We start from the raw sequence: 24,760 nt of genomic DNA, 5'->3' as shown, positions 1-24,760 counted from the left end.
CTCCGACATCCTTTGCTGTTTCGCTTTCCTCCACTCAGCCTGCTCGGCTTCCCCTCAGATCGCTGGGGCTGGGGTGCCGCTGCTGTCTCCCCCTATAGTATTTGGCGCCAGGTGTCAGCCTTGGACCGAGGAGCCGGCGGCGGCCGTGTTCTCTGTGGTGGCCATGGGGCGCGGCGGGAGGCGAGTGTCGCCTCATCTGTCCGGCGGCACAGGGCTGCTGTCGGAGCCGTTCCCCAGGGAAATGGGGCGACTGAGGGAAGTCTGGCAGGACCCGCTCCCTCTGACCGCTGTGGTGCCCCAGTCGCGCTGGGCGAAGGGTGCCTGAGGGGGCCGGGCGGGTGTCGGGGCAGTGGGGTGGTTACCGGCACTGAGGACGATGGGACCTCAGGACCCGCTCCGCTGAAGGGGTGCGATGAAGCCTTCATCAGCGCGGGAGATAGGGTAAAGTTTTTGGTATTTCTTGTTCAGGAGAAGAAACTGGGGAGAGGAGTGTCAGATTGTGGTGTTTTTGTAGGACAAAACCCGGGTTTTCAGAGATCTAGGATTCCTGATAAAGTTTGGGATCTTTAATGTCTAATGTCTACAGCTCTTTTGCATTATAAGAACATAAAGCAAGACAGAGTTAACTCTTATCTGAAGACATTTTTAGGTAGCTCTAGGCTACAAGGTTTGTTGTGCAAAGAAGGGCATCAGATGAGCTTGACACAGTTTGTTCTGAACTTGCCTGTTTGGTCTCTTTCATATCAATTTCTTACTCTCCATGCACTTAACAAATACTTTTTTAGTATCTTTCTTGGAGTTGAAATTAGTCTAATGGCTTTCACAGTGGTTTGATAGGAATCCACAACGAATACGAGGTGAATCTGAGGTGAACAGCTGTCTTGTTATCTAAGTTCAAGTTTACTGCTGCTAAACTCTTTTTTTTTCATGCTCTTATGGTTTTGTCACTACTGCTAACTTGGTAGTGTGCACAATATGATTTTTACTTTTTTTTTCCCTTCAGGAAAGTGCTAAAAGAATTAGATTACTGAATTCATCATCAAAAGATAACACGACTGCTTTCTATGGAATAAATCAGTTTTCTCACCTGTTTCCTGAAGAGTTCAAAGGTAGGTTTTCTGGCTGCTGCTAATGCCTTTTCTGTTATTTTTCTTATTCTTTCCCAGAACCTTGTATCTTTCACATTTACAGATTCTTCCAGTGCTGATAGTCAGCTAGTTTACAATGTCTGATACCAAACTGTAAGTACTTCTGAAGGATACAATGGTCCTTTTCATGTTTCTCTAGTCCTGCAAGCTTGAATTGCCGAGAGCCTGAATTTGAGTTAAAATACAAAATTTTCTTTCCCTCTTTTCTTCGTTCTTCTTACTGGGCCTTGAAGCTTTCTTCAGTTGCAACAGTTGTAAAATTGAGTACTCTTTAAGTTCCTATTCTCTATCCCAAAACAAAATTGACTTCAATCCAAACAGTGCTTGGAGATCCAAAGCTGTACAATGATAGCTATGACTTTCAGGAGCAATATAGCATATTTAACTTTTTTAACTAAGAAAATTTGTCTAATACCTAACCTAATCTTCCCTTCTTGCCATTCAAGTCAGCTGTTATATGTTCTGTTCATCAGGGAATTTCACACCTTTTTAATTTTAAATAATTAAGCAGCTTTTTTAGTGAAAAAATAGCACTTTGAGTGTGTTTCAGAATCTTTAAATTATTCTCCTCTTATTTTTCCCCTTTTACTTGACTTCAGTAAAGTAATATTTTTCCAGTAAGGAAAATGTTGTAAAAATTTTCACAAAACTTGCCTTATGGAATAGTTAATGAGCAATTTCCTAAAGCTATTTCTGTTCTAGAAACAGTAAGAATTACATTCATTCTGGAGTGTAATGATTATTTTAAAATACATTAATTTTCTATGGATTTGAGAATGAAATGAAATCCCATGATTGTAGCTACAGATCAAAGTTACCTCTGTGGCTTCTAGGAAAACGGTTGTTTGTGTTTGGTTTGGGTTTCTTTAGTTAATAGATTTATAGATGTTTGTATTCTATGTTTAGCTATTTACTTAAGAAGCATACCTCACAAACTTCCCAGATACATAAAAGTACCAAAGGGAAAGGAAAAACCTTTGCCAAAGAAGTTTGACTGGAGGGACAAGAAAGTCATTGCAGAAGTGAGAAATCAGCAAACAGTAAGTCCCAGTGTTTTCCTCTCCTGGTTCCCAAGAGACAGTCCCAACAGGTACGTCGTAAAGCACAGGGAAGGTTTTGGAAGGGACCAGCACTGCCTCAAGACTCCTTGGAGCACAGGCACAAGTATGGCCAGTTGAGCATATACAAAAACACAGAGCATTTTATGTGAAGTGGGCTTAGACTTAAAAGTATGGGGTGTAAAAGTTGTGCACTTAGAAATTGTGCAATTATAAACCATGTGTAATGATTCTTTTGATCTAGTTAACTAAATGTGCCCATATACCTGTATGGGTGTAGATCCTCTGCTGTGGGTTTCTCTCATGATGGAATGCCCTTGGCTGGTCAGCACCCATATCTTTACCAGCGAACTCTTCAGGGGATGCATTTGTGATAGGGCATAACCAGGCCCCACGTGATTACAGTTTATCCCAAAGTGGTTATGGTCACTGGTAAGAAACAAACAAGCTGTTAAATCCCCAATGTCTTTCCTTTCTGTGTTTCACATAGTGTAACCTGGGCCTTGCTTAGGAATAAACTCTGCTTTCTGCTTTAAATGCCACAGTTTAAAGAGCCTAGAACTGCAGTATAGATTCTGATGCTGTCGAAGAATTTTTCTATTATGTTTAATTTCAGTCTACTGTTTATTAAACTGTAATCTAATATATCTCTATAAAATTTTTCAGACTGTAGAAAGTTGTAGTCTGTCTCATTAAGTGCATCCTTTTCAAAAACCAACTAATGTGGTCAAAAACTAAATTAATCCTGAGCCCCAGCCCTTCTTTAAGAAAATAGCTGTCCTGCAGTAAAAAAGCATCCTCAGACCTATCTTAAAGGGCAAAAATGAATCTGTAAAGAATCCATAAAATAAGACACCTATAATGCATTTCTAGCTTTCAGAACAGTACAGGTGAAAAAACAGTTCAGTATTTTAAATGACTGATTAAATTTCTTTATTGTTGCCTTAAAAACAAAGTTCAAGGGTGCTGTAGTGAGTTAAGAGCATTAGAAGACCATTTTGACTCTTTGCATATCAGGCTTTATAAACAAAGCTGACTTTCTTTCTCCTGTTTCCCTTCTCTTTGTACCAGTGTGGAGGCTGCTGGGCTTTCAGCGTTGTGGGTGGTATAGAGTCTGCCTATGCAATTAAAAGAAGTAAACTGGAAGAACTCAGCGTCCAGCAGGTTATTGACTGCTCCTACAATAATTACGGCTGCAGCGGGGGATCCACTGTCAGTGCTCTGAACTGGCTGAACCAGGTTTGAAACTTTGCATAAATCTTGAACCCTTCCTTAGCTTTCATATTAATGTTCTTTTTTACTGGGACAAAGTGATGGGGAAGGTAGAGTGTACATCTGATTTTTTTAATGTATGTATATATGCATATATATATATGTGTATGTGTATATATGTATGTTTATTCATTTAGTCTGGAATCAAGAGGGAGTTTGTTCAAGCAGAACTGAAACTTCATATTTTCTCGTCTTTATATGTTCTTGTGAGTGTAACAGATCAACCCACAGGAGTTGAAAATAATGTTCCTTGAGAACTACAGTATTGTCACAGAATTCAGTGGACACTGCAGCCACACAGTATCAGTGTAGAAGGAGCCATTTGAATAACTTAAGTTTGCATTTCAGGAAAGACAGAGGATATTCACCTGGGTTCCTCTGAAGCAAAATTCCCTCTTGCTTGGCAACTGGGGGACTACCCATGAATTAGACTGGAGAAGACACGGTCTTCCTGCAGAAGACAAAAGTATAAAAGGTTGATGCAGTGCCTTTGTAGCTGGACTTTGTGGCAGCCATTATAATGCATTGTAAACTAGCATGAGGAGTTGGTGCTAATAGCAGAATGGGACTTAATTTCAATATTTTATATAACTGTTCTTGGGATAGTTGTGGTTCTCGAATTGTCCCAAGGAGAGGATATTTTTGTGTGTGGATGTCGTTTGAAGAGAATGCACAGTCATTCATTAACCGAAGGCACAGTCTCTGTCTTGAAATTGATGAGATTGCTCATGAAACTCATTTAGACTAGAGATACTATTAAGTTTTGGTCATTATTTAAAGACTTCTGAATCTCTTCTGAAGCTTTCTCTACAAACAACAAAACTAGAGATAGTGAATATCTTACTTCTCAACATGACAGTCTTTTTTCTAAGAAGGCCAATGGCATCCTGGGGTGTATCAGGAGGGGGGTGGTTAGTAGGTCGAGAGAGGTTCTCCTCCCCCTCTACTCTGCCCTGGTGAGACCGCATCTGGAATATTGTGTCCAGTTCTGGGCCCCTCAGTTCAAGGACAGGGAACTGCTGGAGAGAGTCCAGCGTAGGGCTACAAAGATGATCAAGGGAGTGGAGCATCTCCCTTATGAGGAGCGGCTGAGGGAGCTGGGTCTCTTTAGTTTGCAGAAGAGGAGACTGAGGGGAGACCTCATTCATGTTTATAAATATTTAAAGGGTGAGTGTCACGAGGATGGAGCCAGGCTCTTCTCGGTGACAAACAATGATAGGACAAGGGGTAATGGGCACAAGCTGGAACACAGGAGGTTCCACTGAAATTGGAGAAGAAACTTCTTCTCAGTGAGGGTGACAGAGCACTGGACCAGGCTGCCCAGAGAGGTTGTGGAGTCTCCTTCTCTGCAGACATTCAAAACCCGCCTGGACGCCTTCCTGTGCAACCTCATCTGGGTGTTCCTGCTCCGGCAGGGGGATTGGACTGGATGAGCTTTTGAGGTCCCTTCCAATCCCTCACGTTCTGTGATTCTGTGATTCTGTAATCTCACCAACACTGAATTTTGAGTGAGCTCTGTGGTCAGTTTCTGTGAGTTCTGTTCTGCAAGGTGTTAAAGCCTAATGCATGAAATTCTCATTCGTTTATCTTCTTGCAGACAAAAGTAAAACTCGTGAGAGACTCGGAATACACTTTTAAGGCTCAGACGGGACTGTGCCATTATTTTGGTCACTCAGATTTTGGCGTTTCAATAACAGGATTTGCTGCATATGACTTCAGGTAGCTACTATTGATTCTTTTTATTTGCTGTACTTTTCCTTCCATGTTCACTGACTGGGGAGCAAGCGAGGGCCAATAGTGCATTGACCAGCCAAAGGTTACAGTTGCGTCAGTTCTGTAGCTATGTACTGGACAGGAATTAACATACAGCATTTTTGAGAGTTAAAGCCATCCACAAGGAGTCCTCTGAACCCTGCCATCACTAGGCCCATTCAAATGAGAAAGCTTAAGTCTGTGTCTTGAAATTAGGTCTTTTAAATTGGCTACATTTAACTGTAACACTGAGTCAGTCACAATTTTTAATGTATGCTAAATGAACATTACACTGTTGAAGTAACAGAAATAGTAAATCCTACCAATAGTAATTGGAATTTGTTGAAAAATGTAGCAAGTATTCAGTTACTTCAGTCTTCATCGTTTGCACGCCCACCCGCATTCTCCTCCAGTCCAGGACAGCAAACAGTCTTGTCAGCTGGGTTTTGTAAAGGCAACTGGGAGCTTTTTAGGTTTCTGTGCCAAGAAAGTTTGTTTCTAGTTTAATCTGTACAATACAGCTGCATACTGAACTTAAAGAAATACAGTTTTAACTGGGAAGTGAATTACTGCCAGATATAAGTAACTAAAATCAATTATTTGCCAGTCTGTATTTGCCAAAGTTAGTTCTTAGAAATACCACACGGTGATAAAGATTTCCTGTTTTGGTATATTATTACATAGGTAAAACTCTATGCTAATGGTAATGTCTGATAGTGGTAATGTCCTGTGTTTTGACATGTTTCAGATACATACTTAAGTGTGTTAATATGTATGATACAAAAAGTGCTTCTGTATGTTTGAAAAATTAAAGACAAATAATACAGGCTAATGGTTTGTCCAGAGCTGTTTTTTAATTGAGAAGAGTGGCGTATAAAAGGTACGTGGTGCTTATCATTGCCCACTGACCCAAAAACCTGATTCTTTTTAATAACATCATGTCGGCACCCTTCTCATAGTCTGCATGCCCTATATTTGTATTACTGTGTTGTAATATATGGAATAGATTTATTGATGTATGTTATGTGGTGTTTAGGACTCACAGGAAACAGTTGAATAATTTGATTTTTAAGTTGTACTTAAGTAGATCCCCACCGCTCCAGTTGCTTTAGTGTGTTAACTTAAGTCACTTGACATTATCACTCGCCCCTTTCGCAGCGGTCGGAAACAGTTGAATAATTTGATTTTTAAGTTGTACTTAAGTAGATCCCCACCGCTCCAGTTGCTTTAGTGCGTTAAGTCACTTGACATTATCACTCGCCTCTTTTGCAGCGGTCAGGAGGAAGAAATGATGAGGATGCTCGTTAACTGGGGCCCTTTGGCAGTGACAGTGGATGCAGTGAGCTGGCAGGATTACCTTGGTGGGATCATACAGTACCACTGCTCCAGTGGAAGAGCAAATCACGCTGTTCTCATCACTGGTTTTGACACAACGGGTACGTTTCCATCAACTGAACTTCAACCTAGCAGGTTGGGTGATTTTTCTCTTACTTGCAACTTTTCTCCTGTGGGGCAGGTGAAAAATCCAGAACTTGGTGCTCCACTGAGAGCTGTTTGGTTTGGTGTCACATCAGTTCTGCAAGTGCAGCCTGATCCTAGGAGAAAAACTCTTCTTGTCTGTGCTCCTTCACTTCTGTGGGACTTCATGTCCTTGTAAAGTCACAAACATGTCTGTGTGTGTCTTTATGCTAGCAGAGGATATATCCAGTCTGTTCAACACTGGGCTATTAGCTCTGTCCTCTATGTGAGCAGAAGTAGGTTTCATTACACTGTATCATCAAACCATCAGAAACTACGAGAGATTAAAATGGGAATTAAGTCCGTAGGGTTTTTTTATGCTTCTCACATCTCATGTTGTCTCTTGTTTATGAAAATGTCTCTTCCAGGTAATATTCCTTACTGGATTGTGCAGAACTCTTGGGGGCCTACATGGGGAATCGATGGCTACGTTCGTGTTAAGATAGGCAGCAATGTCTGTGGTAAGTCTGACAAGCAGTAATTAAAGCGGTAAAGGCCACATGCTGGGGTATGTTTCATCATGTAAGTAAAGAGATATAACAGGATCATCAGAGAGGAAATACAAATCATTGCTATGTTTTCAAAGAGGTTAAGTGAGTCCAGGTGGAAAGGTAAATAAAGTGGTTGCTAGTTCAAGCAAGCCATACAGTTAAATGATTGAGAAGCACCATGCAAAGGTAAGGCCATATAAGGCATAACAAATAAAGTGCTATTGTACCTTACCATGTGAAGATAATGACATTGTAAAGTATGGTTGTGTATCGTAGTTCTGGGTAGTGGAATTAAAGCAAGTCAATTGCAGAAGTGGTCAGGAAGAACAGCTGTGTTATTTTCAAAATCCATTCTCTCAAAAAGCAGGGTCTTTCACATTTTCTGCAGTGTGCCACCCACTAACAACCCAGCAAACGCCAGTAGTTGCTCTCCTTCTCCCGCAGATGTTGTTTTCTGATTTAGAGGTGCTCTGACACCACTTTTGAGGGTATAAGAGCCGTCACCCTTTGATACTTCACAGGCTGCAGTCAGACTTTGCTTTTAGTGCTGGAAGGAGTACAGCAATGCAAAAAGAGCATCAATAAAAGCCTATCTTGCTCTGTGTTTGCATGAGCGTTCAAAAATGTCTTGTAATGGAATTTGTGATCTCCAGTCTCTTGGTGAGCTTTTAAGGCTACACAGCTTCATATTATCTATCCATTGCTAATGAATGTGATTAAGAGGGAAGAGAATATCAAAGTTTATATTGCTCTTCAGCACCCTGACTGGACCAATGCTGAATCCCCAGAAAGGACATAAACTTGAAGTCTCCACTTCCAGTATTTATTAAATTTTTGTTTGTCTGTTTCATTTGCAGGTATAGCAGATACAGTTTCATCAGTATTTGTTTGACACTGGCCAAAGACCACGATTATCGTCTGGATAATAGTTTGGCACCCACACTGTGTATGAAGATCTACTTCAAAGCAACATTGTCTGAAATAAGCAATGACTGTAAGGGCAATTCCTGCTTTTAGGCAGTACAGGAAGAAGTTGGCTGGAGTTTTAAAAAATGTCTTTATTTGCAGTGTGTGTAGCGTGTCAAATCCTTCATGGAATAAGAAGACTCGGAACCAACTGCAGAGGGCACAGAAAGAAGTTACAAAGATGGACTGAAACCGTGAATGTGGACTCGATCCAGGTGTTGAATACTACTCCAAAAAAATCTTACAAGAAAAGAAGTGATGAGAAATGATAAGGAATTTGGATCAAATGATCAATAGTATGACAGAATATAATCAAAATCTTGAATATAAGAACCACTATGACTCGGTCTGCTCTTACTGGGTAGGGAAAAAGGGCTGTTAGAAGAAAATATTCTCTTTTATGCTTTGATACCTGTCTTGGCTTTTCTAGCCCCTCAGGCAGACACACACATTTTGTCTTCCTTGGTTTTGTGAAATCCTACTTTTTCTCTGCAGCTGGAATAAAAGAAGAGGGAAGGGGGTAGTCAGAGTTGTTTCCTGAGCACCCACGGCCTCTGAAGTGCCACAGTCCTTCACCTTCAGTTTTCAGACCTTTATTGGGTGAAAACAACTTCAGAGCTCTCCAGAGCAGGGAGTGTGTTTTGGAAAGTGCTTGGAATATCAGACTTCAGGATTAATTGGTTAGATGGATAGAAAAGCAAGAAGTAACTGCATTTAGACAAACAGAGGCAGTTCTAGGGGTTGAACATCCCATGTCCTGGCAGGATGTGTGTTTGCTAATCAGCCTTTTACAGCTGTGTCAGTTCCACGCCTGCTCCCTTCCCTACTTCACAACGAACAGAGGCCAGTTGCAAAGCAGGACTTAAAAAACTTGCTTATTATAGAAAAAAGCGCAAGGGTGGGGTTTGTTAATACATATTTCCCACCTTTAGAAAGTCAGTCAATGATGGAATACTCCAAACAGAGGGGATGTTAAATTTCCCTACAATAAGTGAATTCATAGGTAGGACTTTGCCAATGAGAAAGTGTTTCCAGCTTTGCTGACCTGTAAAACTGCACTTGCAGGCACGTGTAACTAGAATTCACAACCAAACATAATTCTGAAATGCTCTGAATCTTTCACCTGAAATGCTTTACCTGTAGCTTTTATGAAGTGCTACTGTGACGAGTACCGAAGCGAGTTAATTTTTGCACTCAATGATTGTACCATGTCGATAGATCAGTGTATTAGAACCTTTTTATGGCAAATGCAATGGTTGTTCATTATTGTCTGCTTTAGTAGTGCTGTTTTAGCCCTTCTCCATGTTAATATTTTAAATGAAAGGGAGAGCAAGCGCTGTGTTGCACTATTTCAGGTTCTGCTACTGGCTGAACAATTCAGATTAACAAAAGGGGAAACCTCCTGTAATCTTACACGACTTAGTCATCTGTAGCATGGCCTTCCCTTAGCAGTTTACAAACAGCCAACAGCACGCTTCCCTAACTGGAAAACAGCAGCCAAAGCTCCTCATTTGCACTGCTAAGGGATGTTATAATGGTATGAAACACGTTCTGCTGGTCCTACCAGGCATAAGCACCTAAAGCGCTGAGATACAGAGGAGGTCACCAGAAATTCAGGCCTACAGCACCTGTGTATTTCCAAGGGAAGCATTTAAAGCCAAGAGTCCATCTAATGAGGAGACTTCATCACTGGTTTGTGGCCAAATTTGCCTTGCTTTTGTTATATATCAATTTTATCCTTATTTTGATGGTATCTTGAATAAAAAACACTTTAAATGCCTGTCGTAATGTTGTTTGCACTTTCTGCTTGCTTTTGAAGAAGTCTTAACAAAGGAAGAGCTTTAATACTGCTTTATTTGAAGTGCAAAGTCAGTACTTATTTAGATGTGCCATTCCTAACAGTAAATGTTTCTACTGGAGGGATTATCATTCACATGCACATGTAACAACACATAGATAGCAACACGATTCCTGATGTATGTAAAAGTCCAAGAGGCTTCGGTGTCTATAGATTCAGGACATAATATTTTTTTATTTTTTTTTTAAATCTAACTTTTGAAACTCTGAACCCAAAATTCCTTTTGAAATGCCATGAGTAAGAGCTCAGAAACTGCTATTCTGCTGGTGATGAGACTCATTACATCCTCAACTGGAAGAAGTCAATTACTAACAGCCATTAGGCAAACAAACAGATATAAAAATATGTACAAGAAAGACATGATCATGATAATTCCGTATAATTTGCTGCCTCTCTCTAGGTGTAAGTTTTAAGAAGCCATTAAGAGTGAAATTGGTCATCGAGTTGAATTGGGGTATCATTTCAGTCTTAAGATAGGCTAACTCGGTAGAGATTATTTTTTCTACAAACAATTAAGTTCCTTCCATAAGCTGATCATATTATTCACATTGCTGCCATACATAAATACATATTTACACACCCACACTCTGTGAGAAGAGCTGTTTTAGCTGGAGGATAGCACCACTGGAGGTGAAAGTCCTGCAGGTCCTTACAGCACCCGGGCTGGAAGGGCAGGTTAGTCTGAGTCCTCGCTGCTGAAATAGGAGCTGTCGCAGTATTCTGCCGTGTAAAGGAATTTATGAATGGTGGGGTTCATCTTTGGTATCCAGTGTCTTGGCACTAGGAATGTTGACAGATTGAACAGATCCACGAACACCTTGTATCTGTCACTGGAAAAGACAATTGGAACCATTAATGCTGCTGTATTGGCACAGGCCATAATTCCAAAATCCCCAGAAATCATTTCATCTCTTTCATTTATTTAATAAGGTTTCTGCACTAACCCTCCTCCTGGATATTCCAGAATAAAAATCCAATCCTAGTTTTTTCTAGGGCAAGGCAGATTAGATTTACAAGGGAAATATGGTTGCCATAGTCACATCTTTCTTTTGAAAATGCAGAGTATGTAGGCTCTAATCTCCAGACCTCTGCTCCTGCAGTAGATACTAAGTAGAATTTATCTAGGAAGAATTAAGGAAGAATGAGAAGGCTGGCCTTTAATCTTTGAATTGTATCTAACCATCTGCTTTCTTTTCCACTCTCTGTTACAATGGCTGTGAAGGGAATCATTGCCCACAGTCATATGTGGCAGTCACCATCTACCTATGGTTTCTCTTGGAAAACAACCCTCAAAGAAGGCCCTTTCATAAGATTTTTTAAATATCCTTCTGCTTTTTGAGATCACAGAATCACAAAATATCAGGAGTTGGAAGGGACCTCAAAAGCTCATCCAGTCCAACCCCTGCCAGAGCAGGATCACCAGAGCAGTCACACAGGAACACGGCCAGGCTGGTTCTGAATGTCTGCAGAGAAGGAGACTCCACAACCTCTCTGGGCAGCCTGGGCCATGCTCTGACACCCTCACAGTAAAAAAGTTTTTCTTCATGTTCAGGTTGAACCTCCTATGCTCCAGCTTGGGACCATTGCCCCTTGTCCTGGCATTGGCTGTCACAGAGCAGAGCCTGGCTCCTTCCTCCTGACACTCGCCCTTTACAAATTGATCCCCATGAATGAGGTCACCCCTCAGTCTCCTCTTCTCCAAGCTAAAGAGACCCAGCTCCCTCAGCTGCTCCTCATAAGGGAGATGCTCCACTCTCTCCATCATCTTTGTGGCTCTGCACTGGAGATAATGTTCAGGACTGTCAGGACATGGTTGCAGCTGAAAAGCTTGACTTGTCCAACTTGCTGAATCCTCAAAGTTTGTTTTAAAAAAAAAAGTTCTGCCCATTCAGAGAGGTCAGTGCTCAGGCCCCAACCATCCCTTTTAAGTTCCTTTTCTGCTTCATCCATGAGAAAGAAACATGTTTCCGGTTGTTGCCTGCACAGCTTGAGAGTATTAATTACTGTCAGCTTTAAGAATGTATTAAATGCTAAATGGAGGTACCTTAGGTCATACCTATTAGAGGTCATGCTAAGGAATAAAGAAACTGCCATCAGCTGGACAGCGGGCAGGACTCACTTCCAGCCTGTATCACCTCATTAATTTCATACAATCATAGAATGAGTTGGGTTGGAAAGAACCTTTAAAGCTCATCCAGTCCAACCCCTGCAGTGAGCAGGGACATTGCTACCAGATCAGGTTGCTCACAGCCCCATCAAGCCTGACCTTGAATATCTCCAGGGATGGGACCTGCACCACCTCTCTGGGCAACCTGTGCCACTGATCTACCACCCTGAGACTGAAGAGCTTTTTCCTAATATCCAACTGAAATCTGCCCTTTTCTAGTTTAAAACCATTACCCCTTGTCCTACCGCCACATGCCCTAGTGAACAGCTCTTCCCCACGTTTCTTATAGGCACCTTTCAGGTACTGGAAGGTTGCTGTGAGGTTCCCTCGGAGCCTTCTCTTCTCCAGGCTGAACGACCCCAACTCTCTTAGAGCTTGTCTGCATAGGAGAGGTGCTCCAGCCTCTCTGATCATCAATTTGGGTTAGCCTGCATGCAAACTAAACGAGGCAGGCTTGCTATTACTGCTATTACAGTAACACCTACATCCCTTGACTGAAAATTATAAATGACACTTTACATGAGTGATCAAAATGAGTTCTTTTTGCCTCAAAAGGCTTGGAATTCATACATGTTAACCTGATAAGTGAATGTACAACAACTAGGAGGAAATGTGAGAGTGCCAGAAGAGAAACAAAAGCTCTCTGGGCTCCAATGAGCTGCCTGATATCTGTCCCCTGGCATTAGCTTATCTGCAAACTGCGTTATTGCAGGTAACGGGGGAAACGCGTTACTCTTACCTCACTGTTGAGCGCAAATACTGGTAGCCTGAGGAGCCCCCGGTGCCAGCCTTGCTGCCAATCATTCTGTGCACCATGCAGACGTGGTTGTCTAAGAAATACAAATGAAGGACATGGTGTGTGCTCAGTGTAAAATACAACCGAAGGGTCATGTCAAGGTGCATCACTGGAATAACAAAGATCAGACAGAGATCTTTACAGAGCTGCTAGATCTTCAGCAATGCAGGAGTTAATTATGCTACTCTTCAGTCAACTAATACAAAATACTTGTTAATACAGAATGAATACACGAATTATTACACATTATTATGCCGTTAATACAGAATGAATACATTCATTTATGGATGTCTAGGTAGGAAAAGAGCATAAGGAATGATTGCACGTGAAGAGTTGTCATGATGATATTTTGGAGGATATTGTAAAATACAAACCTGTCCCTTACATACAATTGCTCACCGAACTTAAAGCATGTCATAGAAGTGATAGCTATACCTACGTATCTAATGATCACAGAAGAAGCTGTTTGTCTTTCCTCTTGACCAAATTACAAAAAGAAAAACAGTCATTCGTGAAGGACGAACTCAGAAGCTCAGTCCTAAAGCTCTGAGTATAATTTGTCTAAAAGAGGGTGAAACAAACTGTTTACTTGCCTCTAAAAGAGGGAGAATCATCCCAGTCAAAAAGGGAACTTACATCTCCATTTGGTCATGAGCACATCGATATCCATAAGGGAGGTCAGAAGCTGAAAGGGAACCTGGAAACGGGGCTCCTCCCTTGGGAAACGGAAGAGGCAGTGAGACAGTGTAATGATACGCTGGATTTGTCAAGGCAGCACTTCACCAATGGGTATAGTGACTTAATGTATATTTTTCCTAAACTGGTAATGAAACGTCAGTAGATATTCTAACAAATGCTTCTGCCACGTAAGTCTTGATCTGCGCCTTTTCCCTCATACTTGGAAAAAGACTGTAAATCTTTCTGGGACACTTTGTAGAGGAGTTTGAACAAGGCATTTACAAGTCTCAATCTGAGGAGCAGCATCTGGTCAGAACTGATTGCCCTTGAAGAGAGGCTGTGTAACCTCCACCGTTGAAGATATTCAAAACTCAACGGGACACAGCCCCGAGCAGCCTGATCTGACCTTCAGGTTGAGTCTGACTAATCTGGGTTTTGGGGAGGGTTAGACTAGATTACTTTCCAAGGCTGGTTCCAACCTAAATTAACCTTAACCTTCACCTCTCCTCCTGGCAGTAAACATTAAAGATGTATTTTCTAACATTACCTGTAGAAGTAGATCATTAAGGCACCCTTCAGTGCTTTATAAGACAGTCGTCTTTCTCCTGCAAAATGCAAGTGTCCTTAGTTTGTTACCGATTCTCCTGCAAATTTAATGCTCTTGTGCGATTATTCACATTATATGTGATTATATCATGTATAAAAAATAGAAGTGCATAAATGATCTACCTTTACTAAGCAGGTGTTCATGGCGTTTTTCATCAAATAATGAAAGTAATACATCTTTCTGTTTGTGGAATTCAGACAGTAAGTCATCTTTTTCTTCCGACTCTGGTTTGGCCTTTGATATTTGAAACAAAAACAGGTTTTAGAATTCAATAGGATAAATTAAGCACTTGAACGACCCATGATGTAACTCCTGTTTTCATCCTAAGTACTCTTTAAGTTTACATCTTAAATCTAAGAACTGTATTTTCAAATAAGGCAGATAAATCACTGAGTCACTGTCCTTTAAAAAATGCAGTTACCACAAAATGTACAATTAAATGGCTGTCAACGTAATTCAGACAAATGAATGTTCATACAAACGGGCAGCTTTTATTTAGGTCTAGAGGCCTTAAAATCACTTAATTTGTTTAAAGTCTGATTATTTTTTTTTTCAAGGCAAAAAGATGACAACTGTGCACAGTTCTGGATAAGAAAATTGTAAATAAAAAACTTTAGGTAAGTTATAAAATTTTAAACGTATGTTCTTAGGACATTTATTACTTCTTATGTTATGGTGTTTTCTGCATTGAAAGACGTACTTAAAGCTACAGGTCTTATAATATTTGGGGATTTTCTTGTGCTTATTTGCCAGTGCAGTTCAAATGATCACATAGCAGCTAATTGCCACATAGTGTTAAATAGAAATGGGAACCGTACCTGCACCATGGCAAATTCCTCTTCTAGACCTTTTAAAACATTCACTTCAAATTGTCCCCAAAAATCAAATCCTTCTGCATCGAGCCCTGGAGTTCTTTCCAGCCATGCCTTTAATAACAATAATGACAATAATAATGCGTTTGAATGTTAATAAAGCAGGCACATTACCCTACAATTACAAGTAACGGCAACATAAATTCTACTGCAACAGTTGTAGTGGCTTAATGTCCCATAGCAGTGGTTATTGCTGAAGTCAGCGTGTCCACGTAGAAGATTTATACCAGCACAGTGGTGCTGTGCAAACACACCCACAGGTTTTCCCAGTTAAATGACCACTTTTGGAAGACAAAAGTTGTGTCTTTAAAACCAATGCCCTTGTAGATACAGGAAAACAACCTGATTCCACATGCATAGGATGATTTTAAAGATAAATCTCAGAAGGAAGATATAGATCTATGCTGATCAAGCTGTCTGCCATTGGCTTACACCAAAATATGTGATAATACAAGACATAAATTTACTTGAGAGTTAGCAAAGCTTTCTCTTTGATCTTGTTTTAATAATGGAAATGCAATTAGGAGAGAAACAAAGTTAAGAATCTTTATGGTCAAAGTTCCTTTAGAGATCACTTAATTTAGCTCCTTATCTGAAAGATGCAAGAGCATGAAGTCTTAACAAATGCAGAAAAGCTAGAGAAATTTCTTATATATTCTGCACCAGAGGTCATTAGACAAATGGATAGGGGTAATAGGAGAGGATGCTTTTACTGGGGTTTATACTGCATTATTCTTTAGAAAGTTTTGTTAATTGTATTTATGAAAATGACAAGGGAGTTAGAGAAATTACTGTGAGTCATTCATGACTTTAAGACAAAGTCATTAAATCAAGGCATGTGATAATGAAACACTTGTTAAGCACCTTTTCTTCCTTTCATTTTGGGTTGTAATTTTTCCTGTTTTTACCCTCTCTAGTACCCGGCACTAAGACTGGAAATAAAGGACATGCTTGGGGGATGGGGGGAAACAAAGCAAGGTCCAAGACAGACGTTGTTACCTCCACGAGCTGCAGCAGGGTTGGTTCTTGCTCCGATCTAAGCAGCAGTTCATAATCCTGCCCCTTGAAGTTGTCGCGGTAATGCCTTCTGTTATAGGGGACGCGCAGGCTTTGGGGAACCCCAATTTTGTTCTCTAGCAAGCGAAACTGCAGGCTCTGAAAACCTGAGGCTGGGCTCAGGTAGTATCTTTGGGAACAGACGAAAAGAGGATACAAACATATTATTACTTTACTATGATGGGGTTTTCTGGTTCTCAACAAAGTACAAAAATGCATATTTCACATTTGAAGAATATCAAATAGATATCTGAGCATTTTTTAAATATGATTGCAATTAAGAAAAGAAAAAAACCCAAGCTATTTTAATGCAGCAACAATGAATGCATATTTTCTGGCTCTGTATTGTTTGTGCATACACAGATATATACACACACTCATGTTTGTACCGTGTTTTAAAATGACAGCTTTGCCTGTGCGATGTACAGAAGGAAACATTACCGAATATCATTCCCTTTCCAGACAGAAAAAGCAGCTTCACCCTAAATAGCTATTACAAAAATTTCCACATCATTAAAATGCCGATGAATGGATTTTAAATAGGCTTGTTATACAGAATAATTACTATGTGTACAATAAATTAATGTTCAGAAAAACATTTAGTGGCTTTCGTTGGAGGGATTCATTAATGGGATTCTTTCAGAGTTAAATTCTATGAACATGCTGAAAAAAAATGTATTAATAAAAGTAATCTGGAATCCCACATTGCTGCCTAATTGTAATTGCATTGCAAAGATAAGATTTGGCTGAAACAGATCATTGATTTCATCTCATGTTTGTTTATCAAATGACAGTATGCTGTTGAAAAGCAGAAGCAAGAATGCATCAAAACAGATGACGAGCCCATGAATTTCCCCTGCTGTAGTGCTATGCTGGACGATGCAGATGTTTCAGACCCCCAAGAGAAGCAAATTCGTAGTTTCATGTGCTTTTTCATTAGGGAACATTAAAAGACAGAAAGGAAAGGGTACTAAAACAATGCAGAAGTGGACGGGAATCTGAAAGTGCACTTCTCTCACCCAAGCACTTCTGTGATTTCCCATCAAACACGGGTACAGCTGCACAGAGGTAAGTTTCAAACAAATTGTTAATGAGATGTGTGCTATTTCTATCATTTCTATTGTTTTAACTATTTCTTTTAAACCATTTGGCAGCAACACACATAATCATCAACAATTTACTTGCACTTCTTTGCAGAGCTGGACTCACCCTCAAGCTCAGCTTCTGAATTGACCCCTGCACTCTAACGCCACTGTTGCCTCTCTAAGGTATCTCCTCCAAAACCCACCTTGCTGAAGGATGCATGGACCACAAGCTGCCACGACCCATCCAAAATTCACCGTCAGTGCTAAGGATGGGAACTACCAGCTCCTGGATTACTGTGGAGGAACAGTGAGTATTTACCTGAAATCAAAGAAGTCCAATGCAGTCATAGTTTCCAAAACTGAGAACTGCTCCACAAGTAATTTCAGAATCATTGAAATTCGGTTCATTCGAGTAATAACCTTCAGCATGTTCCTCTCATCCCTTACCTGTAGAGAAAATAAAAGATCATAACCAGGCAGAACAGTGTTCACTCTTTCTATTCTACCTATTTATTTCAGGTCTTTTCACTGCTGTACATCACTATGGTTCCCAAGTCCTTTCCATGTGAAATCCATAGCAGCAGAAATTTATATGGAATAGAGAGCCCTGGTTTTAACTGACAACTGTAACTATAATTTTCAAAGATAGGTACCTGTTTTTCTGTGACTTTTTATACATTACATCTAGGCCAAATTTATAGGATTAGTTTTCTACATTTTTTAGTGAAATAGAAGCCACCACAAGAAATTAAATTCTAGACCAAAATAATTTATATCATGGTCATTTCCAATCATTACAATGCTATTTATAATGATATGTGATATAATAATTATTCTTTCTTGTCTGTCCTTTCTATTCTAATCACTTCTGTAATAGCTTCTAGTATTGTGAAAGGACAAGTCATAATGCAGGTGTGGAAAGTACTTAAGAGCTGAGAAGCAGAATAATCTGAAAGGTACATCAGGAGAGCACATCTACAGGGGTGTTCATCAGAGATATGCATTAGCAAGCAGAGGACAACAGAGAACACTGCATTTGGTGTGAAATAGAAAATATTAAATGGAAAACACAGCAGCTCTCCTCTGGTTGGACATTCTCCCTGCAGAGGACTCTGCTTAAATTCCTATTAGATTCAACGGGATCAAATTTCTCCCTAAGACTAGGGCACACAACCAGGAAATACCAAGCTACAAAAATGAAATATGATAACCATTTCCTTAATCACCTCCCTGTATCCTTAACCTTAACATTGACATTTGAAATTCTGATTATAAGCAAATTTCATTTTTCACAAAAATATATAATGAAAAGATATTCTACTTAAGGGCTGATTTTGATCGGTTATAATTTGATACATTGTTCAACTGAAAAGCCAACAAGATTACAGGCGTAGAGGACAACAAAGAACATTTTCATTGGACATCATGATAAAAAGGTGTTTTCTTTCAGTCTGGTCTAGTTTCAAATTTTCTTTATATGCACATATTCATGATGTTATTCAAGGTATTTCTCAGAGTACACCCAGTCAGCCTTTTTTTTGTGGCTGTAGTATCAGGTCAGGAGTTTTCCTTGGTTATCTGTTGTTATGAAGTCTGTTTAGCTTTAGGCAAATGTTTAGAGCTCTTCAAAATATTCCTGTTATATTTGTAATTTTCAGAAATTATCATACAGTTGTACAGTGTGATTTTGATGATTGCTTTTCCATTGGATTCTATAATGCACAACAACAAAGAAAAGAGTTTTCCTTTCATACAGCAGATCTTGGACAGAAGGATACAGTATGTAGACTTCAAAAGACTTTTTTTTGCAGTAGACTATTCCCAAGTCAAGTTTCTGCAGTTATCCAGTACTTGTAGGGGAGCACATGAGTATTTTGGTCAATGAAATTGGTCTTGGAGAGTGGTCTACACAAAAGGCAGACTTCAGGAGGAAATAAGATTTTGCAGATCAAATCTCAGTACTACCAGGACATAAGAGCCATCAGCCAAATTTCATTGGGTATTTTTTTGATGCTGTTACTTCAGTAAACCCAAATCTACCAGGCCGAAAGGCAGGAGGCAAGAGAAAGAGAGGGCTACATTTTCCCAAAATTAATATTAGCTCTTAACTTACATGGCCGTTTTGGAAGATCACCCGCACCGAGTCCATTTCCCACAGAATCTGCTTGAACCACAGTTCATAAGCTGCAGCAAGAAAGGCTCTGTTAGCATTAACGTCAACGTTACTTTGATCTTTCTTCATTCACGTGAGTTACATGTTACAGTATGGTGTCCTTTCCCTAAACTGCTACGTGAAGCAACCTAGTATTGAGAATGTTGGCAGATTTTTTTTAAAGCATGCTTTACACATCAGATATTTGATGTACAGAATGTTCATTACAAAAGGGGGAAAGAGAAAATCTAGACCTCACACTCCAATAAAAGCTACCCCAGAGCTGCTTAGCAGTTCAGGAGCACCCAACCAGAATGCCAGCTTCTAGACTTCCTGTGGATGGTTAAAATTGGATTGAGGTTTCAGAGAAGGCCCAACCCAACACTCAAATTTCCCTACAATAAACTGCGTAGCAGCCTGTTACTTGGACGGGGAATTAATTTCATCCCTTTGATTTCTTCAGAAACAGAAACATCCAAATCTTGGTTTACCAAATCCAAAGGTTACACTTATGGCTTCACATGCATAGAATTGATTACAGGCTTAGAAATTACATTGGGGTATATACAAATATAAATAAATGCAGATAAAAAGACAGAGCAATTGTAGTGATTGAGTCTAAAATAAAAAGAAATTGTGCATTGCATGGTTCAGCACTGAATGATTCCCTGTGGCAAAAACGCCCACCAAGCACCACTGAACTCCTCCCAGCCACTGACCTTGATGCGTGACAATGAAAAGATGCTCATCATGGATTTTGTTTCCTTTCTTCTCACTCTGAAGTTCTTGAGCATTCAATATTTTGTTCAGCTTAAAAATAAAGATAAGACTGTTCTGTAAAGCACTCAGCTTTGCTACTAGCAATGGTAGTCCTGCTGAGTGGAGCTAATATTTAAGGATAATATTTAAAAAAATACGCACAGAGGCCTCATATTCTAGGTTGTATGAGAAGTCAGACTAAATGGTCTCAAGTGTAATTTTTACTTTTTAATTAAAAAAAAAAATCCCGCCTAAAATGGAACATTTAGGTACCTTGAGTAATAAAGTTTGGAAAATAATTTTAAGAATATTTTTAACTATTAAACAACAAAAAGAAAGAAAGCAAAGTATCCAGATTATTTTCCATATCTTACACCTACACTGTTGTGTTCTGTGAAAATGGAGTTTCTATAATAAAGTTCTGTGTAATCACAGAATCAGAATCACAGAATCGCTTGGTTGGAAAAGACCTCCGAGATCATCATGTCCAACCGCTCCTGTCTATCCGCTAAACCATATCCTTAAGTACCTCGTCTACCCGCTCCTTAAATACATCCAGGGATGGTGACTCCACCACCTCCCTGGGCAGCCTGTTCCAGCCTCTGACGACCCTCTCCGTAAAAAACTTCCTCCTTATCTCTAACCTGAACCTCCCTTGGCACAGCAATAACATCTCCACAAAAGCTCTGATTTGAGGCTACACTAGTTATTTCAGTTCTGACATTACCAGCTTTTTTACTGAGTCAAATTTACAATCTCATCATAGTTGTTTAGAGAGAAATCTTTGCAAGATTCCAGAGAGTATGTCAACAAATCAGTCTGCTGTTCACAAGCATACAGTCATTCCCCTCCCTTCAGTTCATGCTGTCACCAAAAAACCAGTCTGGATTCTTTCATCACTTATGGCATTTTATTTTTACTTAATTCTTAACAACATCTAGTTGCTTTGGTTTTTTGTTTGGTTGTTTGAGGTTTTTGTGTGTGTGTCCCTTGGTCATCATCCCACCTCCTAGACTCCTGCAATATTTTTTCCAGCCAAATATTCTGGGCTTTCATGCAATAATTCCAGGAAGTTGCACGTGGTCTGCTGACACAGAGAAATTGTCACATGGTGACTGTCAGACCAAAGAGAGCATTTTGTCACACAGAATCACAGCGTGGTAGGGGTTGGAAGGGGGCTCTGGAGATATCCAGTCCAACCCCTGCCAGAACAGGATCACCAGACCAGGTCACACAGGAACACGGCCAGGAGGGTTTTGAATGTCTCCTGAGAAGGAGACTCCACAACCTCTCTGGGCAGCCTGGGCCATGCTCTGCCACCCTCACAGTAAAGAAGTTTTTCCTCATGTTCAGGTTGAACCTCCTATGCTCCAGCTTGCTCCCATTGCCCCTTGTCCTGTCATTGGCTGTCACTGAGCAGAGCCTGGCTCCTTCCTCCTGACACTCGCCCTTTACAAATTTATAACCATGAATGAGGTCACCCCTCAGTCTCCTCTTCTCCAACCTAAAGAGCCCCAGCTCCCTCAGCCGCTCCTCATAAGGGAGATGCTCCACTCTCTCCATCATCTTTGTGGCTCTGTGCTGGACTCTTTCAAGCAATTCAAACCACCAGTTTTGTGGTGCAGCACTTTACATTTTAGGTTTACCAATACATATAATTCCCTACAAAAAAGCCCCAAAAATCCAGCTTCCTTGCAGTTTGAGAAGCCACCCCACAAGTCCAGCTGCACCATCCCCGTAGAGATGGGCACCTGTGCCCATGGGTAGAGAGCTCAGGTAGAGGAAGGGCACTTGGAGTCCTGTTCTAATGACTGGCTGACTGCTGAGAGAGGGCACAAGTCAATCTCAGGCCCTTGCTTAATTCTTAAGAGCGACCAGGGCAGTTAACATGAAATCCTTGAACTTACTTGTAGGTAATCTCCATAGACAAGTCCACCTTTGCTGGCTTTATTTATTCCTTCTTGTGATTTGTCATCTTTTTCATCTTCCAAAGACAGCTTGTTAAATCTAAGAAGAAAATCAAGTCAATATATAAACTGTTTAATTAAAGAACTATGAATATACCTGCCTTCTCACTAACAGATGCATCTACAATTCAAACAGTGCTTTGCTTTGAGAGAATGAATCACGAAAGCAGGCTTTTGGAAAAGCAGTACGCCTGAAATGCACCTTGTCACAGTAACAGCTGTAGCATTACATCTAGTTCATTAAAATACAAGTGCTCAGACAAGCCCTCGTACAATCTCTTTTCCTTTAACGACAGCTACAGCTGTCTGTCTGCGGATAATCACTAATTCCTCTCTGAGTTTCATATTTTACATTAACATTACATTGTTTGAACTGACGCAGCGAAGCAAAACACAGGTTCGAGGGACTCACAGGTAGTTGTTCCCCGCGAAGGGACACCCGCTCATGATTCTGGGATCCACACTCGCTGAGCTGCACACCAGGGAATATACTCCGTTAGCGCTCCCAAATCCGCTGCAGCTGCCTTATATGTAACCTTATCTCACCACCTAGGCCAACCCCCAGATTCTGCTCCTTAGCCCTTGGCCCATCCCCGCTATTCAATAATTACAGAAACTATCGCGGCACAAAGGTCACCAAGTTCATGTGTTGTTGGCTCTCCAGGTTTTTGGCTCGTTTTTTTCAAGCAGTCAAAACAGGAACGGCCGGATACTCGCTTTGTCCTATGGCTTTTGTGCTTTTTACGGCGAGGTTTCCACCACTTGCTTCTGTGGGGACCAAGGCTGCTGCAAGGGGTAAATCAATGAGAAGTCTGTGTCTGAGAAAAAAGCAATATTTAACAAATTCAGGAATTGTTAAAGTAGGTTTTTAACTTGTAGCCCTTTGTATCAAGTAATCAATATATTTTTAAGTTTAAAAGGTGAAGCATATGGAAAAGGAAAGAGGGAAGGGACTAAGAACATATTTCTAAGGCAGACTGAATAAAGCTTTTAAGAAATCTCAAGTAATGCACACGCTTCCAAAAAATACACACAGATTAAGTAAAAGAGCTAAAAATAATCAGGTACATCTCATGCTATTTTTCCAGCGGCTGAATTAACGACAATTTCTTCATTTTATTTCCTCACGCAAAAGTTTCACTCTCTTTTGTTGACAAATGTTACCCAATTCTGTTTAAACATCAGCCTAACACGCAATGGAGTAACATGTAACTAGTGTGCGCTTCCAGCCTTTTCTGAAAAAAAGGTTAATGCTCAGTTTTACTGCAAACAAAGCTGCAGGGTCCCTGTGACCCTAGACCATTTGCTTTCTGCAAGACTTAGGCTGCTTTCTGGTGTCTGTGTGGTGCTTTCAGCTGTTCCAGTCATTTAAGAGGAGCTGGCTCTTAAAAAAAAGTCCTATGCAGCGTTGCAGGAAGGATAGGGTGGGAGGGTGTGTGTACATGATATGTTTGCAAGAGAGAAGCACCATTATGTTTTATCGAACAATTCTCAATAGCAAACATGACAGCTGTTTTACAGGAATGTTAGGAATGCCCTCCCATTGAGTCATGAGGTTTGGAAGGGATCCCCCTCCTTTCTAAATGCCTTCTCAGAGAGGAGTCCAGGTGTGGCTGTATCTAATCCTAGTCCCAGACCCTATCAACAGTTTATGTCTAAAGGGTTGCGGTCAATTCTTTGTATGGGTTTGAATGTCACTGGCACTGGTTTATGAGCACTACTACTTATAAGCGATTCTACAATGGTTACCTAAAAGCTTTTAGGGTTTTGGGGAGGGAAGAGGATCCCATAGTGCATTCACTCACCTGTTAGTGTTAGGGCTCTCAACTTCGAGGAGTCTCCTTGACAAGCGTCCCTAGCAGACAGGAGGACCTCATGTCACAGACCCACTGCTCCAAGGGGAACTCAAAATGGCCTTCTGCAGGGGTCCATTTGTACCCAAGTCGAATCGTGGTTTGTGGTCATATACGGTTATAATGGCCCTTATTGGTTAGGGTGGTCTCCTACGTATACCCATTGGCCAGAGTGGCCTCCTAGGCTCCTGGTTGTACGTGACTCAAGTCACACGTTGCTCCGTACCATGTTGCTAGGCCAGTTTCTGAGGGCAGAATGCACCTGCCACAGGCAGTACGTGGTGGTGGGATGCATACCCTGCTAAGCCAGATGCCATATGTCAGGCTATACAAATGCTAGCTTAAAACTAAGCTGAGCCAACACGTCAGCAAGGTCAAGGTGTTCTTCCTTCATGATGTAAAACCTGACACAGTAAAATAATCCTCTCATCACACTCATCTATACATCTGCTCAGGAGGCAAGTAAATAGAGATGAAGATGAGGACTATGCACTGGCACATACATGTTGAAAACTGTGCTTTTCACCATCCCATTTGCACTCAAACAGCTTGATTACAAATGCAGTAACATAATCTCTCACATCCACAGATCTTAAAGGCATGGGCAAGGAAAGTTTACCTTGCAATTTCCATATACCTTCACCTGAAACATCCAGATTGAGCCTCCACAGCGAAATCAAATTTTGTTACCTTTTTTTCATGGCA

At 40.6% G+C, this 24,760-nt stretch overlaps 2 protein-coding genes across 2 annotated transcripts; one reads left to right on the top strand and one right to left on the bottom strand.

The window, feature by feature from the left end:
• Positions 1–58: 58 nt before the first annotated feature.
• CTSO (cathepsin O) lies at positions 59–8,155 on the top strand (the record flags this gene model as incomplete). Its single annotated transcript, XM_010181318.1, has 8 exons — positions 59–441; positions 1,004–1,109; positions 2,055–2,188; positions 3,278–3,445; positions 5,076–5,197; positions 6,503–6,666; positions 7,117–7,209; positions 8,097–8,155. Coding segments are annotated over 8 exons (1,205 nt in total), but the record flags the coding sequence as incomplete, so codon positions are not given.
• Positions 8,156–10,739: 2,584 nt separating this feature from the next.
• On the bottom strand, positions 10,740–22,649 carry TDO2 (tryptophan 2,3-dioxygenase). Its single transcript, XM_010181316.1, has 12 exons — positions 22,615–22,649; positions 22,143–22,242; positions 20,196–20,286; positions 19,438–19,508; positions 17,644–17,771; positions 16,183–16,369; positions 15,130–15,237; positions 14,434–14,545; positions 14,252–14,309; positions 13,663–13,742; positions 12,970–13,060; positions 10,740–10,893 (listed from the first exon to the last, which is right to left on the bottom strand). Exons 1-12 carry the CDS (start codon positions 22,647–22,649, stop codon positions 10,740–10,742), a joined length of 1,215 nt encoding a protein of 404 aa, XP_010179618.1.
• Positions 22,650–24,760: the final 2,111 nt, after the last annotated feature.

The sequence above is a fragment of the Mesitornis unicolor genome, unplaced genomic scaffold (assembly GCF_000695765.1).
Source record: "Mesitornis unicolor isolate BGI_N332 unplaced genomic scaffold, ASM69576v1 scaffold7373, whole genome shotgun sequence".
Classification (NCBI taxonomy): domain Eukaryota; kingdom Metazoa; phylum Chordata; class Aves; order Mesitornithiformes; family Mesitornithidae; genus Mesitornis; species Mesitornis unicolor.
This window is presented reverse-complemented; position numbering and strand designations above follow the sequence as displayed.